At 49.7% G+C, this 25,171-nt stretch overlaps 2 protein-coding genes across 2 annotated transcripts in view; one reads left to right on the forward strand and one right to left on the reverse strand.

Annotated features, from left to right (window-relative positions):
* Positions 1-315: 315 nt before the first annotated feature.
* On the reverse strand, positions 316-11,704 carry pigk (phosphatidylinositol glycan anchor biosynthesis, class K). The gene is made up of 11 exons (XM_072704378.1): positions 11,567-11,704; positions 11,226-11,279; positions 10,711-10,802; positions 9,162-9,297; positions 8,548-8,659; positions 8,348-8,444; positions 7,680-7,797; positions 7,287-7,397; positions 6,148-6,320; positions 2,653-2,728; positions 316-565 (listed from the first exon to the last, which is right to left on the reverse strand). Exons 1-11 carry the CDS (start codon positions 11,657-11,659, stop codon positions 449-451), a joined length of 1,179 nt encoding a protein of 392 aa, XP_072560479.1. The 5' UTR covers positions 11,660-11,704; the 3' UTR covers positions 316-448.
* A 512-nt stretch (positions 11,705-12,216) lies between these two features.
* ak5 (adenylate kinase 5) overlaps positions 12,217-25,171 on the forward strand; it is a 40,866-nt gene continuing 27,911 nt past the window's right edge. The window contains exons 1-6 of the mRNA XM_072704336.1: positions 12,217-12,752; positions 15,070-15,256; positions 16,280-16,447; positions 19,883-20,055; positions 20,360-20,473; positions 24,637-24,828. Coding sequence (XP_072560437.1) covers positions 12,693-12,752; positions 15,070-15,256; positions 16,280-16,447; positions 19,883-20,055; positions 20,360-20,473; positions 24,637-24,828 — 894 coding nt within the window. The 5' untranslated portion in view covers positions 12,217-12,692. The remainder of the gene's footprint in view (positions 12,753-15,069; positions 15,257-16,279; positions 16,448-19,882; positions 20,056-20,359; positions 20,474-24,636; positions 24,829-25,171) is intronic.

A 25,171-nucleotide genomic window follows, 5' to 3' on the forward strand; every position in this document is an offset into this window, starting at 1 on the left:
CGCCGTATTGAGAGGGCCTGCAGGACATCAACAGACGGAGCAGAGGACATGTTACAATAGGTCTGGGAAGGGGGACAATCCCACAGAGCTCCTGAGACTCACTGTATGGCTTAGACAGCAGTTTGTAGGGAAGGGGATTCAGGTGACAACTGGTCATGGCAGCAAGGACACATTCACAGTGACACACGAACACAGACACTCACAGATAGCCGTCACCTTCACCAGTGTAAAAGCCTGGCCATTCTGGGCCAAATCAGCCCTTTTCCTGACAGCAGACCTCAGCAGACACACAGCATCATGGGCATAACAGTGCAGTCATGCTACCCGCAGAGACACACCAATCACACACGTCAAAAGGCAGAGGTCGTCTCCATGGTGACACTGCCCCCGGCTGAGCTCGTTGCAGGAGATGTCCCGGTCCCCCCCCGCACAAGAGCCCCCACCAGGCTCAGAAGATGTGCTTGAGGTGCTTGATGCCATAGGTCTTAAAGAAGATGAGGATGATGAGGGTCCACAGGCCGAGGATGAAGCCATCGGGAGGGTGCCAGTCCCTCTGCTTGGGTTTCTGCAGGAAGATGGAAGTAGGGGGGTGAGGAACCAGAACCTGGGATCAGGGGGTGCAGCTGCTGCTTCAGAGCCCCGCCTCCCTCTCCCTCATTAGCGCCCCCCAGGGGCCGCGGTAAGCAGGATCCTAGCCCTTTGGCCAGGCCTGTGTCCGCGATCGGCGAAGGTGAGAGCCAACGAGGACACGGTGTGGCAGAATCCCCGAACCGGGCCAAGAGAGAAAATGACTAACAGGTCAGTTATTAGAAAGCATTTGTATTATTATAACTTAAAGGCATGAATCTATCAAACCAAGTCAACACCCAGTGGGGAAGGAATCTTTATTATATGGAAGGATCTCCTTGTCGTACACAGATCACAGAGAGCGATCTGGCACCAACATCACGGTGATCCCGAGCGGGCAGAGCCAACCTCGAGTTTGGCTGTTAACCACATTCGCACATACTAACAAAGCTACCCAGAATTCACAGACAGCACGGCCACCCCTCCCCCCCGGCATTCCCAGACATCGGACATGCCTTACCCAGTGAAATGCGTCTGCATGTTTACCGTGTTTTTCATTCTGAGAGATTGAGCTGTGTATGTGCACGGGCTTCCACATCACTTTATCATTCAGGGCATGTCTGACATGCTATCGATCAAAATGTTGTGGCTGATGAAGCCATGTTTGCGTCTAAATAAAGAGTGTCAAAAAATCCAGCGGTACCCTTGACGGCAACCTTGTGGTTTGGTTACGGGCCTCGACATGACATCCTGTTTGCTCCTTCCTGTAAGGTCTCAGGCCACAGGGACCCGAAACTCCACACCGACTCTCAGATTGTTTTAAATTTCACAGGATTTCAGAGACGGCAAAAGCGTAAAAGCAAACTCATAAAGCCAGAGATGACTGATTACCCATGAGAAGCTCTTCATCAAGTCACCAATACGAAAATCTACCCGGAAGGAGGGAGATGGTTCAGGTCCGATCCGACAGGCACCCAGAATTCAACTGGCAATTTTGAAAGAATGAAACGTCACCGACAGCCAAGCTAATCGAGTTTCACGCTCGGCACAGACCTATGGCTCCATTCAGTCTGTGCTTTGTCCAGGGGGGGCTGGTCAGGACCCAACAGGTTTCCACTGAATGGGCTGAAAGCCCCAGTCTCAGGCCCACTTTACAAACCGAGCCGGGCCCAGACTGAGCTCCATTTAATCTCACATCGTCCCTGAAGCCCCGTTTCAGGCTGAACGGTCAATAACGCCCCCCCCCCACTTCAAAATGGGGCCTGGTGGCAGCGCTACCTCTTTGAGAAAGGGAAAAGGGATGAGAAATATTTACAAGGTAACCCCCTCCCCAAAAAAAAAGCAGAAAATAATTAATATTCTGTGATTAGTAAGAGCACCAACCAGTCATTCTTTATGAACACACTGGGGCAGAAATTAAGAGCATATTTCCCAAGTTATGTTAACAAATCCGAATGTGCCCTCCCCCTTTTTCCGTGGGATTTGGCATCTCTGGCGCAGAGTAATAAATCAGCGTGATGTATGAGTGGCTGGGTGCCGCAGCAAGGAAGGAGCTGTGTGCACCAGCACGATGCCCCCACGGCATCGGGATGCCCCAGCGCCGCCCAGACGCCCCCACGGCATCGGGATGCCCCAGCGCCGCCCAGACGCCCCCACGGCATCGGGATGCCCCAGCGCCGCCCAGACGCCCCCACGGCACCAGGAGGCCCTAGTGTCACTGCTCTTCTACCAAAGGCGAAGATGGTGGCTGCAATCATTTTCCTAATGAAAACCAGATTATACGGGATGTTTCTGTCAAAGCTCACAAAGCCTGGCTCTCACGGAGACAGGCCAGGAGGACAGAGTGCCCCTCCACAGAAGCTCCCAGAGCCATCGCTGCCCCGGCATTGACCCAGATCACTGCCGTGGACGCTGGCGTTCGCACTAAGCTGAGGAATATCAACGACATTGTCACTGTCCCTTTATGCACCATGATGGCTGAACGGCAGCAAACTGCACCTCACTCGCTGGATTAGGCGGCAAAAGCTTCATTTCTATTTTCCAGACCGAAGGCAGGATGCAAAGCGGCACTGGCCGCAGACCAACCTGGTGAATGATCTCGACGACGGGAAGCTGGTCAACGTAGAGCTGGGGCTCTGACGGCAGCTCAGGCGGCAACTGTCTGGAAGGACAGAGAGAGTCACAGCTTGTTAACGGGGTGATTAATCACAGGGAAGCAGCAAAACGAGCTGGCTGAGCACATGGAGCAGCGGGGATCAGGCGGCAAGCGGACTATAAGGCTAAAAATAAGGGAAGGACAAAGCGGGACAGAAGGAAGGATACAGGGGCCTCGGGACTGACGGAGTCAGAGCGGTGCGGCAGACCTGCATGAAGCCTGGTGGGACTGACGGAGTCAGAGCAGCGCGGCAGACCTGCATGAAGCCTGGTGGGACTGACGGAGTCAGAGCAGCGCGGCAGACCTGCATGAAGCCTGGTGGGACTGACGGAGTCAGCGCAGCGCGGCAGACCTGCGTGAAGCCTGGTGGGACTGACGGAGTCAGAGCAGCGCAGCAGACCTGCATGAAGCCTGGTGGGACTGACGGAGTCAGAGCAGCGCGGCAGACCTGCATGAAGCCTGGTGGGACTGACGGAGTCAGCGCAGCGCGGCAGACCTGCGTGAAGCCTGGTGGGACTGACGGAGTCAGAGCAGCGCAGCAGACCTGCGTGAAGCCTGGTGGGACTGACGGAGTCAGAGCAGCGCGGCAGACCTGCGTGAAGCCTGTTGGGGCAGCACTGACAGGAAGCAGCCCGTGTCGGGTCAGAGCCGGGTTCAGTGATCCCACCGCAAGGCACCGACCTCCAGATTAACAGCATGAAGAATCCTACCCCCCAGCTGGTGGCTGCGGCATGTAATCGCGCAGCAAACAGAGGCGTGATGAACCCATCCCGTACGGCCAGGAGCGCTGCAAGGGACACGTTGTACTCCAACAGCTCCCGATTAAAACGGAGGCGTCTGGGGGCCTGAAAGAGCAGCTCCCCCCGCACCACAAACCATCTGCAGGTACGAGCAGATGTGGCCTGATTCAGGCTGAAGACCTCATCAGGTTTCAGATTAATCCCAGCGTGACCCGAGCAGAGAAAACACCCAGAAAAACCCAGTGATGCAGCAGGGTGACTGAACGCAGCCATGCAAGTGTTCAGGCTGTACGTATAGGGGCCAGGAATTGAGAATGAGAATGTGGAAGGGGGCAGGCAGACCGAGACACGCTGGAAACGGAGGGACACAGACACGGGGGGGGGGGGGGAGGAGGGGGGAGAGAACACAAGAGCAGTGATCACAAGGAAGACGACGACAGTGAAGCAGTAGCCTAGGACCACGGAGAGTGGCTGAGAGTCACAGAGTGTCGCAGAGCAGCTCAGACAGCTGATAATCCTACAGGTAATTCCAGCAAAGTCCAACAAAAGCTCTTTAATGCAGGGATGTGAAATTCAATTCCCTTAATGGGATCCCAACCGCGTGGTTAAGAGGGGGGGGTAGCCTGGCATAGCGTAAATCTCAGCGGTGGGTGGGGGCTTATCGACAGGCTGCTTCGAGCGAGGGTGGACTTCGTTCCATCGAGCTGCGTTTCACAGTCCAGGTGTTTATCAGCCACACAAATTAAATTATAGGATGGGGGGTGGGGAGGCTATCCTGCTGTCAGCAGGGGGCGGGGGGGCACAGGACACTCCGGATGGCAGCGGATGCAGCAAAGCCGAGCCAGTATAACACGACTAAATAAGCCAGCTGGACCCTCCGGAGGATATAGCCACATTTCAGGCCTGATTAACCGCCCCATACTACTAGAAGAACCCCCACAATAAACAAAATGAAATAAAGGAAAACAAATCAAACTGTTGGGCTTCGAATTATTGACTGCAGACCAAACTCGGCTAAAGCGAACTTAAGTGGAATCCCCACTGAGGTCACAAAGCCCCAGTCTTATTGGCTAGACCCTCGACCAGCATTATGCAGGGGTGGGGGCAAGGTGTGCTGCCCAAAAGCATTCTAATCCTGGTGATTTCCAGGAGAGGGAGCAGAGCTCACAGTAAACCAACTCACGGTGTGTGGGCTCCCCCTGTCCCACAATGCAATGCAAATCCCCTGGCTGCCCGCCATATCATTCACCCACTTACTAGGCGACAGCCAGAGGGCACCATGTCACCAGGAGAAGCTTGTTAGGGTTTACGCTTCAATCGTCACATTTTGTTTCGATGTTTAAAGTGCACTAAATTTCATCATTACGGAAAAAAAAACAATTTAAGAAAAATAAGTCATACAAGAAACCATAGTGCCATCTGGTGGCCTTATGCTGTAAGTGTTTACAGAACATGGGGACACAGGAGGGATTATGGTACAGCTAGACGGCGATGGTTGGGATGCAGGTGGACATTGAGGATCCCTTTGTGTAGTCAGCAGGAGACGGCCTGGACACGTCTGTGGGGACACTAAGGCGTCACTTCCTGCTCCACAAGGCCTAATGACCACACAATGGCTAATTAACACAATATCACACCTCAATTAGCGCTGGGCGCTACCACCGAAAATTTGGATCGCCGTGTTTTCTAAGATTCGGGCCGCTTTCACATTACATCATGGTATTTTTGGTGGAAATACGCCTATACATCAATAAACCAACGTGTTTTATTTAGTATTATTTATATTTAGCTTAGTAACAACGTTTGCTTAACTGGCATGATATTATTACCATGATAAATCTATAGCATTAGGGATTTTGTTTTACAGATATGCATTTAATTTCAGAACTAATTATATTACATGCAATCCAAATGTTCAGGCACAGACTGAAGCAGTGGCCCTAAATACTGCAATGCAGTTACATACGGAGACTACTTCTGTTATAAAGTTGTAAGCTGTTAATAATAAGGGCAAACCCAGAGGGTAAACGCACAGCTAACAGGGGGCCCTTCGTAATACACTCCGCACAGCCATCCTCAGCCTTTCTAGCAGACAATATCATTATACATATAATTTGCTGCCTATTGAAGCGTTACAGTTGCGGTATGGCAGTGTATAAAATCAAACCAGACGAGAAATTAAAACTGGTATCTACCGGATGAAGCGGTTTACCAGCCAGCGCTGATGGAGAGGCCCCATGTCAGACAAAGTATGTCCAGAGGATTCCGACGCAATACGGATTGTCACGAGTCTCCATCACCGTGAAGGGTAACTTCTGCACAGAGGCGTGTGTGTGGCTGAACGTGGGACCCTGAGGCATCCTCCCGATGTGGAAAACACGCCACTTAAGTGAATCAGAAGTACTTAGACACAGAGTGAGTGAAGTGAGGTCAGTGAGCACCTTGCAAAGGGCTGGTGCCCCCTTCAGGTTTGGTTCCTGCCTCACGCCAATTGCAATTTATATAATATAATTTATATATATAAATGGTCACTCAATCATGAAACTAATTAACAGATTATTAATAAAATTGCACAGTGACAGCCCTAGTTGCAAGGCTGTACTGACAGCTGGCCAGACCGCAGCACATTCTGAACACGGATCGAGACCGCAGCGCTTGGGATTCTACGGCAACTGGGGGACTCACTCGGGCTCCTCTGGGACAATGGGAGAGGTGAGGTTGACCGATTCCATGGTGATCTCCACCTTACGGACGCTCCCGAAGAAGTCTGTGATGAGCACGCTGCCGGGGTCCCTCTGGAAGAGGTCTGTGCGGTGGCCGGGTGTGGATACGCACTGGCTCTTGGGACACACCTTGAACTGAGGGTGACAGGGGGGACAGCGTTCAGCCAGCAGTGAGGGACTCTGACAGGGGTCCAGTTTACGGTAATACAGTCACTGTAGGAGAAACACCAAGGGATACGAGCGCCAGACCTGCTTTAAGACCCTCGATCAGCACGTGATTGATGACTGAGGCGCTCTGACAGACCTCACTGCGATGGCTCTGTATCGGTCTGGTTTGAGTGCTGCTCCCGGGCCCGTCAGCGCCCCCCACAGGGGCCGGCGCACACTGCAGTGATCAGGCTCACCTCAGACACAGCTTATATGAGTGAAGTGGGCTGCAGTTTTGCTGGAAACACTTAACTGCGTTGTAGGTGAGGTAGAAAACAAGTGGCCTGCTGACCTCTGGCATGAAGGCGCATGTGTACCACAGTGCTGCACACACTAATGCTAATCGGATGTCCTACATGATGACTAAAGCTGGCCTGGGGGTGAGGGGGCATCACTGTATCCACGTGTCTATCACCCCCCCAGTCACATGACCCGTGCTACTACCTGCCTGAAGCATTTCTGACAAGCAGCCCCATCAGACCGGATTCCAGCGGCAAGCCAGCCTGTGAGAGCGACCGATCCGGTAAAAACACAACTTGAAGGATCAATAGGTGTGGAGATGGGAGGGGTGAAGCGAGATCAGACAGGGGGCTCTGACCAGCTCCAGTGCTCTCCACAAGGCCCACGCAGAATATCAACTTTCGAGACTGTTCCAAGAATTCATTTAATATACAGGAAGGAAACATGCCATCCTTGGGGAGTTAGATGGGAAAAGCAGAACGAAGGGGGGGGGTGGGGTTAGGTTTCATGGGTAACCTTTACGTCAGCTAATCAAACCCAGATGGGAGGACGCTGCAACCAATCAGTCCTCTAATTAGTCAACTACTTAGGGAGCAGCAGTGAAAACCCACATAGACAGTGGCCCTTTCTGGATCAGCGTCGCCACTGACTCACCAGGTCTTTCATGTTGGCCTGGCTGGCAGGGTGGATGTCCTCCAGGAACTCCAGCAGGTAGAAGGTGTACCGGTCCATGAGGTGCACGCCGATAGCCAGGTCCGGTTGGTGCTGGGGCCCAAGCGGAGGCACGTTAGGTCACACGCATGACCCCCCCCTCCACCAGACACACACACATGCACATGCACAGACAGACAGACACACAGGCAGACAGAGAGACTGGCAGAGAGACAGGCATGTGCGTGCATGTATGTACTGGGAGTGTATAACGGCAAACAAAAATCAGGGTTCAGTACTTTCAGTACGGGGGGGTAAAAGATACAAAACAAATTGCAGAGACAGACACACACACACACACACACACGCAAAGACATGCTGACACGCGTGACTCACGGAAAGGGAGTCCTCGCCCACTTGGCTGCTGGCCAGAGCCAGGAGGTTGGGCGAGTAGAACCTCTCATACATGGAGGCCCCCTGGCACGTGTCGATGATGAAGAGGACCTCGTTGTACCTGCAAAGAGACGGGCCGCCCCGTTACAGACCTGCCACATGCACCCCCCCCCAGCCACAGTTTCAGGAATCCATCAGGGTGTTTCTGTTATAACAGCAGGTGCTTGGGAAAGGAGCCCAGCTAAAGATGGCGGCCATGGGACCATCCCACAACACGAGGAGGTGTTTCTGCAGACGAGGTCTCTGAAATTGTGCGACGATGAAGCGCTATTGGGACAGCAAGGGCATCAGCAGCCAGTTCACAAGGAGACTATCAGCCAGCGGCGTTTAATCAGACAAACATCTCCCAGGAGCCTCTGTCTGCTCCAATAAGGGCGCGGCAGGAGGCTCCAGGTCAGCACCCAGTAACAAACCCGCTAATGAGAAGGACAGGTGGATATCAGGGTTTTCCTCAGAATGCCGAGTAATTAAAGGCTAAAACAGCTCACGTTTGGGGGGCGGCGGGCTGAGGATTGGGGTTTAGTCTGGGTGTCCAGCGAGCCCTAGACGGGTCACCCACAGGGCCCCACCCCACCCTGCCCACAGGGCCCCACCCAATCTCCACCACTCGCCTTCTCTTCTGCCACATCTGCTCAAAGGCATCCGCCAGCTCCACGTTGCTGATCTCCTCCGAGTCCTGGAACTTCAGGAAGCCATTTCCCCCGTGACCTGAGAGACAGCAAGACGCAAAGGAGAACAAGGCCGACACTGAGTGGAAGTCCCGAGGGGGAAGGGCAGTAATGAGAGGCGCCCATAGGGGCTGAAAGCGTACCCGTCAGGTAAATGAGGACATTACTGCGGTCATCAGACAACAAGCGTTTGGACCGCGGGGTGCTGGGCGGCAGCCGGCCCGTCAGAACACGGAGAAAATTCTCCACTGTAACCTGTGAAATGAAGAGAGGGCAAAGCGTCACACAAAATAACACCACTCAAGAGGAAGCAACAGTCCCCAAGTATACTCTGCGGGAGAACATGCACAAACGCACACTGGCACACACACGCACAGACGTACGCAGATGTGCACAGACAGACACAAAGACAGGCACAGAGTCAGAGACAGACAGGCACAGAGTCAGAGACAGACAGGCACAGAGTCAGAGACAGACAGGCACAGACAGACACACAAAGTCACAGAATCACAGAGACCGATAGTGACAGACAGAGAGAGACACAGACAGACAGAAACAGTCACAGACACAGGCAGAGAGGAACCCTCTCTCTCACACCAAAGCCCTTTAGTTCATAAACTCCCAGACTAAGCCCAGACGGGTGCTTCGTCAATGCAAACCCTGCCTACATCCCAGCATGGACCTTAGACTGGCCCCGGATGTGTGTGGGGGGTAGGGGGGGGTTGAGCACCGACGTGACCCCCACAGCCCATCTCACCTCGTAGCCACGGTAATCCACCTCCACGTCATCCCCGTACACATTGAGCTCCATGTTCTTGTGGCTGAAGACGGTGGCTGGCTTGGGGTTTCTATGGTTGCAGGCCATGTCGTCAGCCAGCATGAGCACTATGTGGCTGTAAGGGGACACGGCGTCAGGTTGGAGAGCTGCAGGGCACGTCGCCGCACAGCTGCAGGGCACGTCGCCACAGAGCTGCAGGGCACGTCGCCGCACAGCTGCAGGGCACGTCGCCGCACAGCTGCAGGGCACGTCGCCGCACAGCTGCAGGGCACGTCGCCGCACAGCTGCAGGGCACGTCGCCGCACAGCTGCAGGGCACGTCGCCACAGTGACTTTCACATACCACTAAAAGGTAAAACGATTAACAGACTAACTTTTTAGGACAACCAATTCAACCTTCAACACTTTATAGACAAATGAAGTGATATACTGAAGTGGTGGGTTTTTAATCACAAGAACTTATTAAAGAGCAGAAAAGTCAGAGCACCATCATAGCATGTGAGAGCAGGAGGGAAAACGAACATATCCTTCAAGTGCTTTGATTTCACCCTAATTAACAAGAATAAAGTGTTTTGTGACACAGATACCACACAGTTCTTAGATGCAATCCAGGCCAGCCCAGACTGAACTCCAGCAAAAGCTCAAGTACATTCCGATTGTTTCAGTAATTCGAAATCAACGGAATCTATTAATCAACAATAACAGTGAATAACAGTGAGTGACTGATGATGCGAGCCAGGGGAACATGCAGCTCTGCTTCTGTGTAAACATGATTAAGGGCTGTGATGTTTATCAGCAACATCAAGAGGTCAGCTCACACCACAGCAAGTCAAAGGGAATCATTAGCCATTAATGTTAACACAAGGCTAGGTACTGGGTTTTATAAGAACATTTTGACATGATGCAAAACGCAAAAGGCAGCAAAGAATTCAGAGCAGGTGTTCATCTCCCTGCCGTAACGGGGGAACACTCTGCTATCTAGCACAGGGCTTACAATACTAAATGCATTTAGGGCTGCAAATTATTGGAAAAATCACATTGCGATATACCACTTGTGATAAATATTGCAATACTCATTAAATAGGAGTGGAAAATAGATTACCTAAAATAAAACCAAATATAACCAAACAGAACCAGTTATCTGACGATAGAGTCCGTCAAATAAGTTTTCCGTTAGTTATGCCAATAGAGACAAAGCAGTGATGACAAATCACTTGCTTTTGCTCAATATCGTCTCAGTTTAACCTAAAATATTTCTGTACAGTGGAACTGTCTTTTGGTGACCAGCTCTTGTTCGCTTTTCTCATCGTCAACCACTGTTGCTAAATTGCTCACAAACGCGCCACACTGCCTCTTGGTGAGTCCAACAGCAAGGATGAAACTGATTATGATCACAATTAATTTGACCAAGTGAGGGAAAAGGTCTCATCAGTCCATCAGGAAAAAGCCCGGAATGCCAGATGGCCAGTCCAGGCCTGCTTACACACTATCACTGCCCATCAATAAACACTGCAAATTTTAAAATGTACCTGTCTGGAATTCCCAGTCTCTTGACACTTCTGTACACTGAGAGGGTGTTGGCCACATGCCTGTAGTTAAACCAGAATCTGGAGGTGCAAACCTGGAGGAAGAAGGGGTGGCAACACTAAACAAAGGGCCTTTTGATGGGGGTGTACATACACACAGGTACATAGACACTCATACTGCAAACATGTGTATGTGTACGAGTGCAGAATCTGGGGGGTTCCAGAACTTGTTACCTCTTCTGTTACTTATTTAAGATATTAAGAGTTAAATTGCACACTTGTTTACAGTTTACACACCAAGAACCCGTTGGCACATTCGCCAAGGTTTTCCAGTTAAAACTTCAGGCTGCCATGTGCCGCCATTAGAGCCTCCGTGCGCCTGGCTCTACTGGCCACTAAGATCTGTCAATTTGTTTGACACCACCCTGTTCACTGTAGGCGTTCGCCTTCATCGTTACACTAATCCAGATCGACAATTTCCCCTTCATTAACACATACATGCAAACAAACTGACTTACCAGAACAGCCCAGTTGTTCGTGTGGCCGCTGCTGAAGAACTGACCTGCTTTTCCCTAAAAGAAAAAACAGCAGAGACGCCTGAAGGGAGTGCCATGTTACATGAATAAAATATAAAGCCTCACCGTTTAGGCGACTGCGGGGTGGAAATTAACACAATGTGACGGAATCCAGGGCATTTCAGAAATAAAATCGCACGCTTGCAAAATACAAAAGAGTGAATTAAATGACCTGCAGAATCCACATCATTGATAGGCGTGTTTGTACAGCAAAACAACAAAGGTTAACCAGAATATCGGCAGACGAACAAAATGACCTAACACCTTTAAAGATACATATTTACCTCTATGTCGTTACTACTGGCGGGTTGAAGGCACAAAAGTAAACCATTAAACAGTACAATGAGACAGTAGAACAAGTACTGACTAGCCACCATCTTTACGACGACGCGGAAGTGACCTCACTACCGGTGTCGCACCGATTACGGCTCCGTCCGCATATCTATCCGGGCTGCTGCAGCATTACTGCTTGAGTGCTTGTCATGTGTACGTGATTGTCAGAATGGTAAATTGCGATGTTTTTGTTTAAATACTCTTAAATACTATAAAATAAAAATACATTTATTATTACATTTCTACAGGCGTTGATCATAAACGTAAAAGTCCTAGTTACAATAATTTCTTCTCCTTCATGTTTTGTTCAGCATTTACCAGCAGGGAGTAGTAGAGAGTGTAAAACGTCAGAATTACTGTTTCAAATGATCATCAAAGTGTTATTATTCATTACTTGCATACGCCCTAAGGAATGGCTGTTTTTGACGATAAAATAAACAAGGTCATAGAAAATAAGTGTTATATATCCCTCATATGTAGCATAAAACTTTGAAAGAAAAAGTGCAACTGTCACATTAAATTGTTGCTATGAAGATTTGCTTGGGTATTGCGCATCTCTCATTTTAAAGTATCGTATGTGCTGAATGATAACGACATTCAGGATGGTGTATATGTTGTTTGGATCACTGATTTCTATGATCACCTGATCACAGAGATAATCTGTGATCTCCTTTACACTTGTGGGAAAATTGCTACACATTCATTCATGTGCAAGTTTAGGCACGGGTAAAATTCATGTCATTTAGCTCGGTGTCTGTTATAGTGTGCAATTTAAGTCTTCTTGACGCCGATCGCACGGTGTCTCCATCCAGCCCGCCGGACTGAGGCGGAGGACGCTTCGGATCTTTAAATAGCAGCCGCATGAATATGAATGGAGGGGCTGTCTGACGAGCGGCATGTCAGCAGGAAATCAATAGGCTGCCGGGCGCTAAGGAGGGCACGTTTGCTCCGGGACTCACAGACAGTCCACCCACCAGAAAAATGCTGTGAGCTGCGGAGCGGCGGTCAGTCCGTGAAGCCGCATCAGCAGTAGCCACAGGCAAGACGGGAGCTGCTTCACCACCGGGACCTGAAGCCATGAATACCGGAGATGCTAAGGAGTATTTGGCCAGGAGAGAGATCCCTCAGCTGTTTGAGGTGGGATGCATGCACCTGTCTCCGATGGGCACCACTGTCACTCCTGTGGACGCGGCTGGTCCTGAGCTGCTCCTCACTGATGTTACATGATGGGAAACATTATGCATGTGTCACATATAGGCTATATTATATTATATTCAGCAGTACTGAATTACTTGTAAACGGGCTATCTATTCCGAGATTATACATCAACATGGCACAATAGACCAAAATTAAATATATGTACATGCGAAGGTAAACAGTTGCTTTCTTTTTTGTGATTCACAATATTTATTTCCATAATTAATTTAATTTTAAAGAACCAACAGGCACGTTAACTAATTTATTATAATTGTTTTTTGGAAGTACTACAGGCATTCTTGTTTACTATATGATTATGATTAAGTAATCTGTAATTACTAGTCCTTGCGTGTCAGTAAATATGAAATTATGTCTATGAGGTGAACTTGATTATTGTGAAGCCATTTCCGTAAATTGACCTACTTACACCTACATTTTAATATGACGTTTAATAGATGACTGTAGCATGTAACATATTATAGAAAAGCGTGTCCATCAGACTCAGGCGTATCTAAGGATCCTGAAGATAAAAGAGCATTTACACCTTCGTTATGTTAGTGTTCATTATCTTTCACATGAATTGATTTCATAAAAGCCAATGAATTATTAACGTATCTCAGCTTGAAGAGATAAATGATACAAAGCGTTTGAGATGTTAAAGAAAACAGCCGGCAGATGGACAGTGACCCGGTCCCATGTCCGCCTGTGGGTGGTCGGTCATCTCCGCGTGCCCTCTATCTTATGCAAATAGGAATAATGAAACATGATAACAAGGGGCAGCTCACCTATCGACGAAGTGACAGAAACTAAGTTGTGTATGAATGAAAAACACGGAAAATGTTGCAGTATGACCGCACATTTCTACGTTTATCCGGATGTATGGCGTGCATATTCTGGGAACGAAAACGAACATTTTACATTGTACAGAGTTGTCATTTGAAATTTATATTATCAACTATGTTTTTGGAAAAGACCAAGTGTTCAAGTCCTTTACATAATTTTATATGGTGGTGCTGTGTAGCATTTTTGACACCCCCAGCCTTCCTGCCTCTGGAGTCAACAGGTGCAAAGTAAAGAATTAACCCCCCATCTAAAATTTATGATGTCATCGCTAATCCAAAAAATACTGCCTTTGGTTTTGTTACAAAGGCCAGCTCATTGTTATCATTTCCTTGTCTAAATAGATTAATAAATACGGACCCATAATTCATCATCGGTTATTTGGCTGCCATTTTCCACACTGAGGAAGACATTGTGCTTTTTGGCTCAGCGAGCTTTTCTCTGGAAGGGTGGGTGCAGGAAATCTTTGTCTTTTGGGAGCACATTGTCGGGAGACTCCTCAGCAAACACAATGTGTTTACACCTGCGTGTAAAGTTTCAGAGTGTAGAGGAAGTCGTGAGACAGATGCCTTTGGGGGAAGTAAACAATCCAAGCTAAAGACAGGCAAAGTGAGACAGAGACAGAGTGACACAGAGACCGAGCAAGACAAAGACAAACTGAAACAGGCAGAGCAAGACAGAGGCAGAGTGACACAGAGACAGAGCAAGACAAAGACAGACTGAAACAGGCAGAGCAAGACAGAGGCAGAGTGACACAGAGACAGAGCAAGACAAAGACAGAACAAGACAGGCAGAGCAAGACAAAAACAGAGTGAGACAGGCAGAGCAAGACAGAAGCAGAGCAAGTCAGAGGCAGAGTGACACAGAGACAGAGCAAGACAAAGACAGACTGAGACAGGCAGAGCAAGACAGAGGCAGAGTGACACAGAGACCGAGCAAGACAAAGACAGACTGAAACAAGCAGAGCAAGACAGAGGCAGAGTGAGACAGAAACCGAGCAAGACAAAGGCAGACTGAAACAGGCAGAGCAAGACAGAGGCAGAGTGAGACAGAGCCAAAGTGAGACACACATAGGAAGAGTGAGTCCGAGGCAGAGCGAGACAGAGCAAGCCAGCTCCATGTTTGTCACAGTTATAAACAACCATTAAGTAAAGTGCAAACAATGGTAAGCTTCAATAGACTGGAGTAAATACTTCACACACAGAAACGCAGGAATTTTTGTGGTTCCGGGTACCAGCTATTTTTATTTTAAATCTAAGGTGCACTTGAATTCAATTTCTGTTGTGATTATTTTAGTTATTGTTGCTTTCTTCTTTTAGTGACTGATATATGCGCAAGAATCCTATAATATTAACCACTTTCTGTATTCTCATTTCCTGGAGTGTGAATCCGATCAAACAAACGTGCTGTATTCCAGAGCCTCCTTACTGGCCTGATGTACTACCGGCCCGATGACCCAGTTGAGTATCTGGAGAACTGTCTGAAGAAGGTCAGGGAGCTGGGAGGGACAGAGAAGGTCCGGTGGGACACATTTGTGGGCCAAGAGAAGAAATCTCTCCCTCCACTGAATGGAGGCCAGTCCAGGAGGTCCTTCTTCAGGAATGGTACGAAGACTGAACCTTGCTGGTGACACTGGGAAGTTGTTTTGTTTGTGATCTGCTTAAGCATCTCCTGGTCATTTGGTCAAAATTCAGACTTTTAGTGGAAAATAGCTACACATTACAGAAATTATCAGAATTTTTTCATTATAATTGCTGGTTATAAGAGGACAGATGAGGCTGCGCTTCAGAAATTAGTGTCCAGAGGGGAACTTACACTACATACTTTGAACACGTCAGCAGACCTAGACAATCCTGGTGAATTTATGCTTCACTGAAAACCTTCTGATATTTAATGGTAATTTTGGAAACCAGGAAATAATCTCTGATACTGAAAATATCAATGATACTGAAAACAAGTGTAGAGAGCTCGCACGCAGACAGGTCCCAGCAAACAATGTCACTGCGCTTCTGTAATCAAAGGTGGATGCAAAATGGCTGGGATATCTCAGCCATCTCCAGTGAAGTGAGGATTTATGGAAACATTATGCAAAGCAGCTGAGATGTCACCCGGCCAATTTTCACTTTCCAAAAATAAGCCACCAACTCCAGGCCACCGATGTGTGTGGTTCAGTGGTTAGGGTGCTGTGCGTGTGAGTGGAATGTTATCAGTATAAATCTGGGGTCGGCAGGGTGATGTCACCATTGGGCCCCTGAGTGAGGCCCTCAATCTGCAGCTGCTCCAGGGACTGGCTGACCCTGATTTCTCAGAAATATGTGCTGCTTTGATAAACTCTAATAAACAAAATGCAAAAATAATGTAACAGGTCCCAGTGATATCTGCCTTTCATTACGGGGAGAGGCTCATTGATTGGTCAGTGTGCCCCCCCCCCCCCTCATTAGGAGAGATTCATTGTGTGATTGGTCAGTCTGCCGTCCCGTCCCCCCCCTTTATCGGGAGAGAATCACAGTGTGATTGGTCAGTCTGCCCATGCCCCCTTATCTGGAGAGATCCCTGGTGTGATTAGTCAGTCCCCCTGCTTCATCGGGAGAGTTTCCCCATGTGATTGGTCAGTGTTGGTGTTTCAGTGCTGCCGGACAGCCCCAGCTTCCCCTACCGCCGCTACGACCGGCTGCCCCCCATCCACCAGTTCTCCATTGAGAGTGACTCCGACCTGTCCGAGACCGCCGAGCTCATTGAGGAGTATGAGGTGTTTGATCCATCCAAGCCGCGGCCCAAAGTCATCCTCGTCATCGGTAAGGAGTCTGTTTGGCCAGTGACACGCCTGGGGCTTAGAGGTATGGTCATGTGACAAACGAACAGGAAAAGATTATGCCTGCACTGTGTATATACACTGTATTTATTTATGGAAAATGTGCAGCTGTACAACTTCCTATTATACACAGCAGTTATTGCTGAACTAGTACCTGAAGTTATTAGGCTAGATTTACAAGATTAAAAAAAAAATATAGATGAGTTAAACACCCATTTATTTTTTATGCATTTACTGTAAAAGTTTATTACTGCAGAAGGAGAAAGAATAACAACATATATAAAAAATATTAATGATTGTAAATATATTTCAGGACTTTTTTCTGTTCTTTGGTATAAAAAAGGCGAACTTAATTCAGCGGGATGAGGTCATTTTGGTGTCAATTTCATGATGTCCCTAGTAAAATGAGGGTGGTCCTTTCTATATACTCTCCAAGAACAATGTCTCTGCTCCTGGGCGAGGCCCTATAAATGTGTCGCATGTAACATACAAAGAGAAGCTGTTAACACAGGAACACATCCTGTAAGATGAAACATGCTATCAGTAGCTATGTCCCGTTGGGTGGTACGTCCCATTGCCTGATACGTCCTGTTAGTTGGTATGTCCCATTGGCTGGTACGTCTTGTTAGTTGGTACGTCCCATTGGCTGGTACGTCCTGTTAGTTGGTACGTCCAGTTAGTTGGTACGTCCCATTGGCTGGTACGTCCTGTTAGTTGGTACGTCCCATTGGCTGGTACGTCTTGTTATTTGGTACGTCCCATTGGCTGGTACGTCTTGTTAGTTGGTACGTCCCATTGGCTGGTACGTCTTGTTAGTTGGTACGTCCCATTGGCTGGTACGTCCTGTTAGTTGGTACGTCCAGTTAGTTGGTACGTCCCATTGGCTGGTACGTCCTGTTAGTTGGTACGTCCCATTGGCTGGTACGTCTTGTTATTTGGTACGTCCCATTGGCTGGTACGTCTTGTTAGTTGGTACGTCCCATTGGCTGGTACGTCCTGTTAGTTGGTACGTCCAGTTAGTTGGTACGTCCCATTGGCTGGTACGTCCAGTTAGTTGGTATGTCCTATTTACTTAGATTTCCAGAAAGCCTTTGATGTTGTCCCCCACAAACGGCTCTTGTTAAAGCTTAAAGCTGCAGGAATTTTAGGAACTGTGGCAGCTTGGATCAAAAACTGGCTAACTGATAGGAAGCAGCGAGTAGTTATTAGAGGCACTATGTTACAGTGGGCCTCCGTTTATAGTGGGGTACCGCAGGGTTCAATTTTAGGACCACTATTGTTCCTAATTTACATTAATGATATTGACACGAATACATACAGTAAACTGGTTAAATTTGCAGACGACACTAAGGTGGGCGGGGTAGCAGATACTAATCTAGCAGCAGAGAGGCTTCAACGGGATCTGGATTTAATTAGCGAATGGGCTGATACTTGGCAGATGAAATTTAACACAGATAAATGTAAGGTAATCCATGCAGGGAGCAGAAATATACAGTACAGATATTTTATGGGTTCCACTGAAATAAAGGTAGCTGATTACGAGAAAGATCTCGGTATGTATGTTGATGCTTCCATGTCCCACTCTCGCCAATGTGGGGAAGCAATAAAAAAGGCGAACAGAATGTTGGGTTATATCTCTAGATGTGTGGAGTTTAAGTCAAGGGAGGTGATGTTACACTTATATAATTCCTTGGTAAGACCCCACCTAGAATACTGTGTGCAGGTTTGGTCACCATACCTCAAGAAGGACATTGCTGCCTTAGAAAAGGTGCAACGAAGAGCTACGAGAATGATTCCTGGTCTTAGAGGAATGTCTTACGAGGAGAGGTTAGCGGAACTGAATCTGTTCAGCCTTGAGCAAAGGAGACTAAGGGGGGATATGATTCAGGTCTATAAGATTCTAACGGGTCTGGATGCTGTTCAGCCAAATGACTATTTCAATATTAGTCTAAATACTAGAACTCGTGGCCATAAGTGGAAATTAGCGGGAGAACATTTTAAAACAAATTTGAGGAAGCACTTCTTTACACAGCGTATAGTCAGAGTATGGAATAGTCTTCCTGCTATTGTAGTGGAAGCTAAAACCATGGGTTCCTTTAAATCAGAGCTAGATAAGATTTTAACAACTCTGAGCTATTAGCTAAGTTCTCCCCAAACGAGCTTGATGGGCCGAATGGCCTCCTCTCGTTTGTAAATTTCTTATGTTCTTATGTTCTTATGTTCTTATTGGCTGGTATGTCCTGTTAATTGGTACATCCAGTTAGTTGGTACGTCCCATTGGCTGGTACATCCTGTTAGTTGGTACGTCCAGTTAGATGGTATGTCCCGTTGGGTGGTACGTCCTGTTAGTTGGCACGTCCCATTGGCTGGTATGTCCTGTTAATTGGTACATCCAGTTAGTTGGTACGTCCCATTGGCTGGTACATCCTGTTAGTTGGTATGTCCCATTGGTTGGTACATCCTGTTAGTTGGTACGTCCCATTGGCTGGTATGTCCTGTTAGTTGGTACATCCAGTTAGATGGTATGTCCCGTTGGGTGGTACGTCCTGTTAGCTGGTATGTCCTGGTGGTTGGTACAGGTCATGTAATCCTATTGGGTCTTCTCTCCAAGCGGCTTCTCTCGCAAAGGCCTGCATGTGTGCTTTGATTGGTGATGCCAGCCACTGGTCCCTGTTCCCAAGCACTGGTCCTGACGAAGCTGAACTTCTGAGCATCTCGCTGACGTGCTGTCCTGTTTTACGTAACTGGCTGTAGCATTATGATTAGTTAAGTGATGTTAATTTAGCTTAATTGAATATTCTGTGCTTTGGTGTGGGGGGGGGGCTACAGAAATGCCCTGCTTCAGGACAGCCATGGGGGTGGGGGGCATAAGCATGAGCATGTGCTTGGCCGCATTGAATTGCAAGAGGTGAACTAGCTTATTGATGGTGCTGAAATGCGGAAGGATGGAACACGATGGCCTGCGTCCCACAGCGGGTCGGATCGCTTATTAGGGTCGCTCCAGCTCAGTCATGTACCCGAGTGACCTCGGTGGGCCAAATGCCCCCCCCACCATGCCGGCTTCAGATCCTCAGGGTGAGGTCAGCCGATCAAAGCCGCCCCCAGCCTCGTTACTGGGCTCACAACAAAGGGGGGCTGCTACTGGGTGCCCTGCTGATGGGCAACAGTGTGGCCTGTCCTGCTTCCTAAGCACTGATAGATCTCAGGCACTTAATATTTCAAGACACCTGCAAACAGAGCTGACCCCTATGACCTTACTGTCATGCCCAGGGCCCCCGGGACATTTTTGTTTGAGCTCTGCTGGACTGTTGCAGCATCTGGGGGGGGGTGTATTTGAGGTATAAAAATACACCACACTTTGTCACCTTCTGTCACACACCGGGGTCTTCAAAGAGCACCTCCCTGCCCCCCCCGCCAGGTGGCCCGGGCAGCGGCAAGGGCACGCAGAGCCTGAAAATCGCCGAGCGCTACAGCTTCCAGTACGTGTCGGTCGGTGAGCTGCTGAGGAAGAAGATGATCCACAACGCCACCAGCAACAGGAAATGGGGCCTCATCGCCAAGATCATCACCAACGGGGAGCTGGCGCCCCAGGTGGGTCCGCACCAGCGGAGCGCCACCACGCCACGGAGCGCCAGAACCTCGGTCAGGCCGAGCTGTCTGATGCTGCTGTGAGGATGTGACCTGCAGAAGGTTAATGGGGTGGAGGGTGTCTGTGTCACTGTGGTTCATACACCCCCCACAAAGCTCAACATGCAGACAAGCAGAAAGCTGTCTACAGTTAGCACTGAATGGGAAGCTTAGGGGTGAAGGAGAAGAGAGAATGGGGGAGACCTGGAGAGGCCAGGCCATGTCTGTGTGCGGCCCTACTGACTCACTCTCCACTGTGCCTCTTCAGGAGACGACCATAACCGAGATCAAGCAGAAGATCATGAAGATCCCAGATGCCACTGGAATCGTCATCGACGGCTTCCCGCGAGATGTCGGACAGGCCCTGTCCTTCGAGGATCAGGTGAGCGCCTTGACGCTACGTTATTCCTTCCTGATGTATTCATGTGTGATTCTCTCACTGTTCTCTTTGCAGTTTGTTGCAGTTTGTTGCAGTTTGTTGGGCAGGTATTAGCTAGTCAGATACAACAGCAGTGGAGACAATTCACCAGCGATTTCTTAATACTTGAAGCATCAGGTGACATTAGAAGATGATTCCCAACATGTGTCTCTGCTTTGGTTTTGTGCTGGTTTCACTGGATGATTGATATGGCAGAGATGATGGTACAGTGTGGGACACCGCGGAACAACACGGCACAGTATGGCACAGTGCAGCACACCAGGGCACAGCACGGCACAGCACACTGGGGCACAACACAGCATAGCGAGGCATACCACGGCACAGTACAATGCAGCACACCACGGCACACTGTGGCACAGCACAGCATAATGCAGCACACCACGGCACACTGTGGCACAGCACAGCATAATGCAGAACACCACGGCACACTGTGGCACAGCACAGCACAGCACAATGCAGCACACCACGGCACACTGAGGCACAGCACAGCACAGTACAATGCAGCACACCACGGCACACTGTGGCACAGCACAGCATAATGCAGAACACCACGGCACACTGTGGCACAGCACAGCATAATGCAGCACACCACGGCACACTGTGGCACAGCACAGCATAATGCAGAACACCACGGCACACTGTGGCACAGCACAGCATAATGCAGAACACCACGGCACACTGTGGCACAGCACAGCACAGCACAATGCAGCACACCACGGCACACTGTGGCACAGCGCAGCACAGTACAATGCAGCACACCACGGCACACTGTGGCATAGCACAGCATAATGCAGCACACCACGGCGCACTGTGGCACAGCACAGCATGGCACCACAGCATGGCCAATTACAGTCACGGCGCTCCAGAGAGCCCTCGTGACAGCACTCGGCCGGGAGCTGGAAAGCTGACTGTCAAATCCACCTGAATACCATTGTGTTGATATTGCCAGAGAGGGTTTGAAAGTGGCGTTTCCAGGAGGAGAAAATGTCTCTTCTTGCGCTAGTCTGGGAGCTGGGAGCTGTAGCACGTCTTCTGTGAATACACACCCCTGGCCATCTGGTCCCCCCACCCTTTAAGATCACGAAAAGGTAATCAGCCATTTAAGGTACCTGGGGGGACATATTAGGCTGTACTCTATGAAATGCACCACAAACATCAGGGAAATGAAATACTTTCTTTAAAACTACTAGTTTAGTCACTTTTTTTCATAAGGCTGTCTTGTTTATAGGTTTCAAACGCAGTTTATTTGATGTATTTGTGTTTACAGCCCCCCGCGGCTGTGTGAGGAAGCCGCCTGTGCCATGGGGCTGTGCGGGAGAGACAGACCTCCCCTTATTGTTCTGGCGCAGTCAGACTGCACTCAAGATGACCAATGAGCCAATCATTGCTGGGAATGGGCCAGTGGGGGGGGGGGAGTGATGCCGTCCTCATAGGTGAGTGTGGGCTGAGGGATACGGGGGGGCTGGGGGATTAGCTCAGGAGGGCCGAATTGTCTGCAGAATCCTTGAGACTGACAGGTGGTCTGCAGAATGGCAGGGGGTCTGAGCAGTGGTGAGGCTGCTTTTTATTGCCAGATATGTTTCTCTGTTTCTCTGCCATGTTCCTTTGGTCCTGAGGATCTGAGGCAGGTTTCCCTGCGTGGGGGGTTAAGCTGGGCTGAGCCGCCATGCCCAGAGTGCGACACAGCCCAAGTGAGGCCACCATGCGCCCGTCCGCTGACAGGCTGACAGGGGCTCGGGGGTTGGGTTACGGTTACGGTTACGGTTATAGTTACGGTTATGGTTATGATTATGGTTACGGTTAGAATTATGGTTATGACTATGGTTACGATTATGATTGCGGTTATGATTATGGTTATGGTTATTCTCCAGTGCCTTGTCTGATGCATCCATGGGCTCTCCTGTACAGAGGTGGCTAAACATGTGTCTGTCATACACATTTTACCTGAACCAGCACCAGTTCAGTCAGTGTTTGCCGAAGGTCTCCTGGATTACACAGCAGAAGTTTCCTCCTAATTTTATGTCAACGGGACCTTAATGGTTAAACCAATGGGGTGCTGGGGCCTGTTCTGTCATTACCATGTGTGAACGAGGCAGGGGGCACTGGGTTAATGACAGCCCGAGGTCTGCATTCTACAGCCACATTGATTAATGGTGTTTTCTGTTTACTTCTGATATCTGGGGACAGCTGACAGCCGCTGCCCCCTGCTGGAGAAGAGGCTAATCATGTTTACGTAAGCATGGGCGAATTGCAGGCTGCCATACTCAGATCACTATTGCATCGTAAAATTTTGCCTTTAATATTGTTGGAGCTCCACGGACCAGCTCTCCATAGTACAGATTGAAAAACAATTGCATTTGCTTGATTACATCCATTGCATAACATGCCTCCCGTAATCTGTAATGGAAGGGAAAGAGCACCGGAGAATCACCGTGGGGCCCTGCATGCTGCACAGGTGCCTGACCAGCTGGTCCCGGCAGCGAACGAGACGGGAGTGACGTGAGGGCCATGACGGGATGGGTACAGACACACAGCTGCTCTCCCGCCCGGCACCCCGCATAAACCCCGCCCCTCTCCCTCCCGGCACCCCGCATAAACCCCGCCCCTCTCCCGCCCGGCACCCCGCATAAACCCCGCCCCTCTCCCGCCCGGCACCCCGCATAAACCCCGCCCCTCTCCCTCCCGGCACCCCGCATAAACCCCGCCCCTCTCCCGCCCGGCACCCCGCATAAACCCCGCCCCTCTCCCGCCTGGCACCCCGCATAAACCCCGCGCCTCTCCCGCCCGGCACCCCGCATAAACCCCGCCCCTCTCCCTCCCGGCACCCCGCATAAACCCCGCCCCTCTCTCGCCCGGCACCCCGCATAAACCCCGCCCCTCTCCCTCCCGGCACCCCGCATAAACCCCGCCCCTCTCCCGCCCGGCACCCCGCATAAACCCCGCCCCTCTCCCGCCCGGCACCCCGCATAAACCCCGCCCCTCTCCCGCCCGGCCCCCGGCATAAACCCCGCCCCTCTCCTGCCCGGCACCCCGCATAAACCCCGCCCCTCTCTCGCCCGGCACCCCGCATAAACCCCGCCCCTCTTTTGTTCTCCACAGACCGGTTTGCAAAACAGTAAAAGGACCAGTACAGCATGTCGCGACTCAGGGGGGGTTCATAAGTCTGATCATTTCCATTTTTTCATATGTACAAATATATGAATATATATATATCAGAATGTACAAACGTAGGGGGTCGATAAAAAGGTATGGCTTGAAAATCTATTTTTTTTAGGATAGCCCTGAAGGGCAGCCCATTGTCCTGAATCGAGCAGTTCAGCACCCTATGGGTACGCATTAAGCGTGCAACACTCTGGGGGGGTCCTGCCCATGGGACAGTTATCCCCGTAGGATCCTGTCAAGGTCTATGAAGTATTTATATGCCGTTGCTCTCATTGCCTTGGGTTAATCGTTTCGGATGACAGCTTGTTGATTTATTTTAGGTTCCAAAAATGGCGGCTTCACATTGTACGCATTCTTGCCTTCTAACACATTTCCTTGCACTATATTACTGAGTCATTTATATCCATCGCTCAGATCTCACTGAAGGCAACACCTAAGGAGAAATTACTAGCAAAAAAAAACCAGGGCAGATATGTGGTAACCATGGCAACGTGAACTTTGATTTAGCCCAGGTGGTCGTGATACAGTTGTGTTGTTATTTTTCTGTAAGAATAATTTCAAATTTAAATTGGTTGCCAGAGTCCAGTCTCAGAAACGCTCATTTGTTTCCAGCGAGGGCTCCTTCGGGGAGGGGCACAGGACCACCATGAGTTTGTTAACATCAGTAATCCCTCACAGAAGAACAGACCGTGCAGAGAGACACATTCTAGCTTAATGCTAACGATGCGGAAATTGCTAACATATTTTGTTTCTGCCCCAGGTTGACGGCCTTTTCCTGTTCCTTCCCTGGCATCTCCACGTTTTTATCGCATGTGTGAAACCTTCACGTATTGCAGCGTTTGCATATGTAAATGCTCTGCTCGCTTCACTCGGTAACGGCCTGCGACCGGCTGCAGGTCTGCACTGAAGGCGCATGTCTGTGTCGACACCCCCTGACCCCGCAGATCTGCACGCCCGACCTGGTGCTGTTCCTCGCCTGCGCAAACAGCCGCCTGAAGGAGCGTCTGGAGAAGCGGGCAGAGCAGCAGGGCCGCCCAGACGACAACCCCAAGGCTACCGAGCGCCGGCTGGCCAACTTCAAGCAGAACGCCATCCCACTGGTCAAGTACTTCCAGGAGAAAGACCTCATCATCACGGTGAGTCTCAGCTGGCGGGGACCGGACTGGCATGCAGACAGACTTACTCTGATTGGCCTTCGGCCTTTAGGAGACTTACTCTGACTGACCTTTGGCCTTTGGGAGACTTACTCTGATTGGCCTTCGGCCTTTAGGAGACTTACTCTGACTGACCTTTGGCCTTTGGGAGACTTACTCTGATTGGCCTTCGGCCTTTGGGAGACTTACTCTGATTGGTCTTTGGGGGACTTACTCTGATTGGCTTTTGATTTTTTCTGGCTGGCTTTCTGCTAGAATAGGTCAGTCAGAGTTTGGAAATACTCATCTTCTGTGATACCTGGACAGACCTGCCATTACTGAAATG

This window comes from Paramormyrops kingsleyae, chromosome 21 (assembly GCF_048594095.1).
Source record: "Paramormyrops kingsleyae isolate MSU_618 chromosome 21, PKINGS_0.4, whole genome shotgun sequence".
NCBI classification, from domain to species: domain Eukaryota; kingdom Metazoa; phylum Chordata; class Actinopteri; order Osteoglossiformes; family Mormyridae; genus Paramormyrops; species Paramormyrops kingsleyae.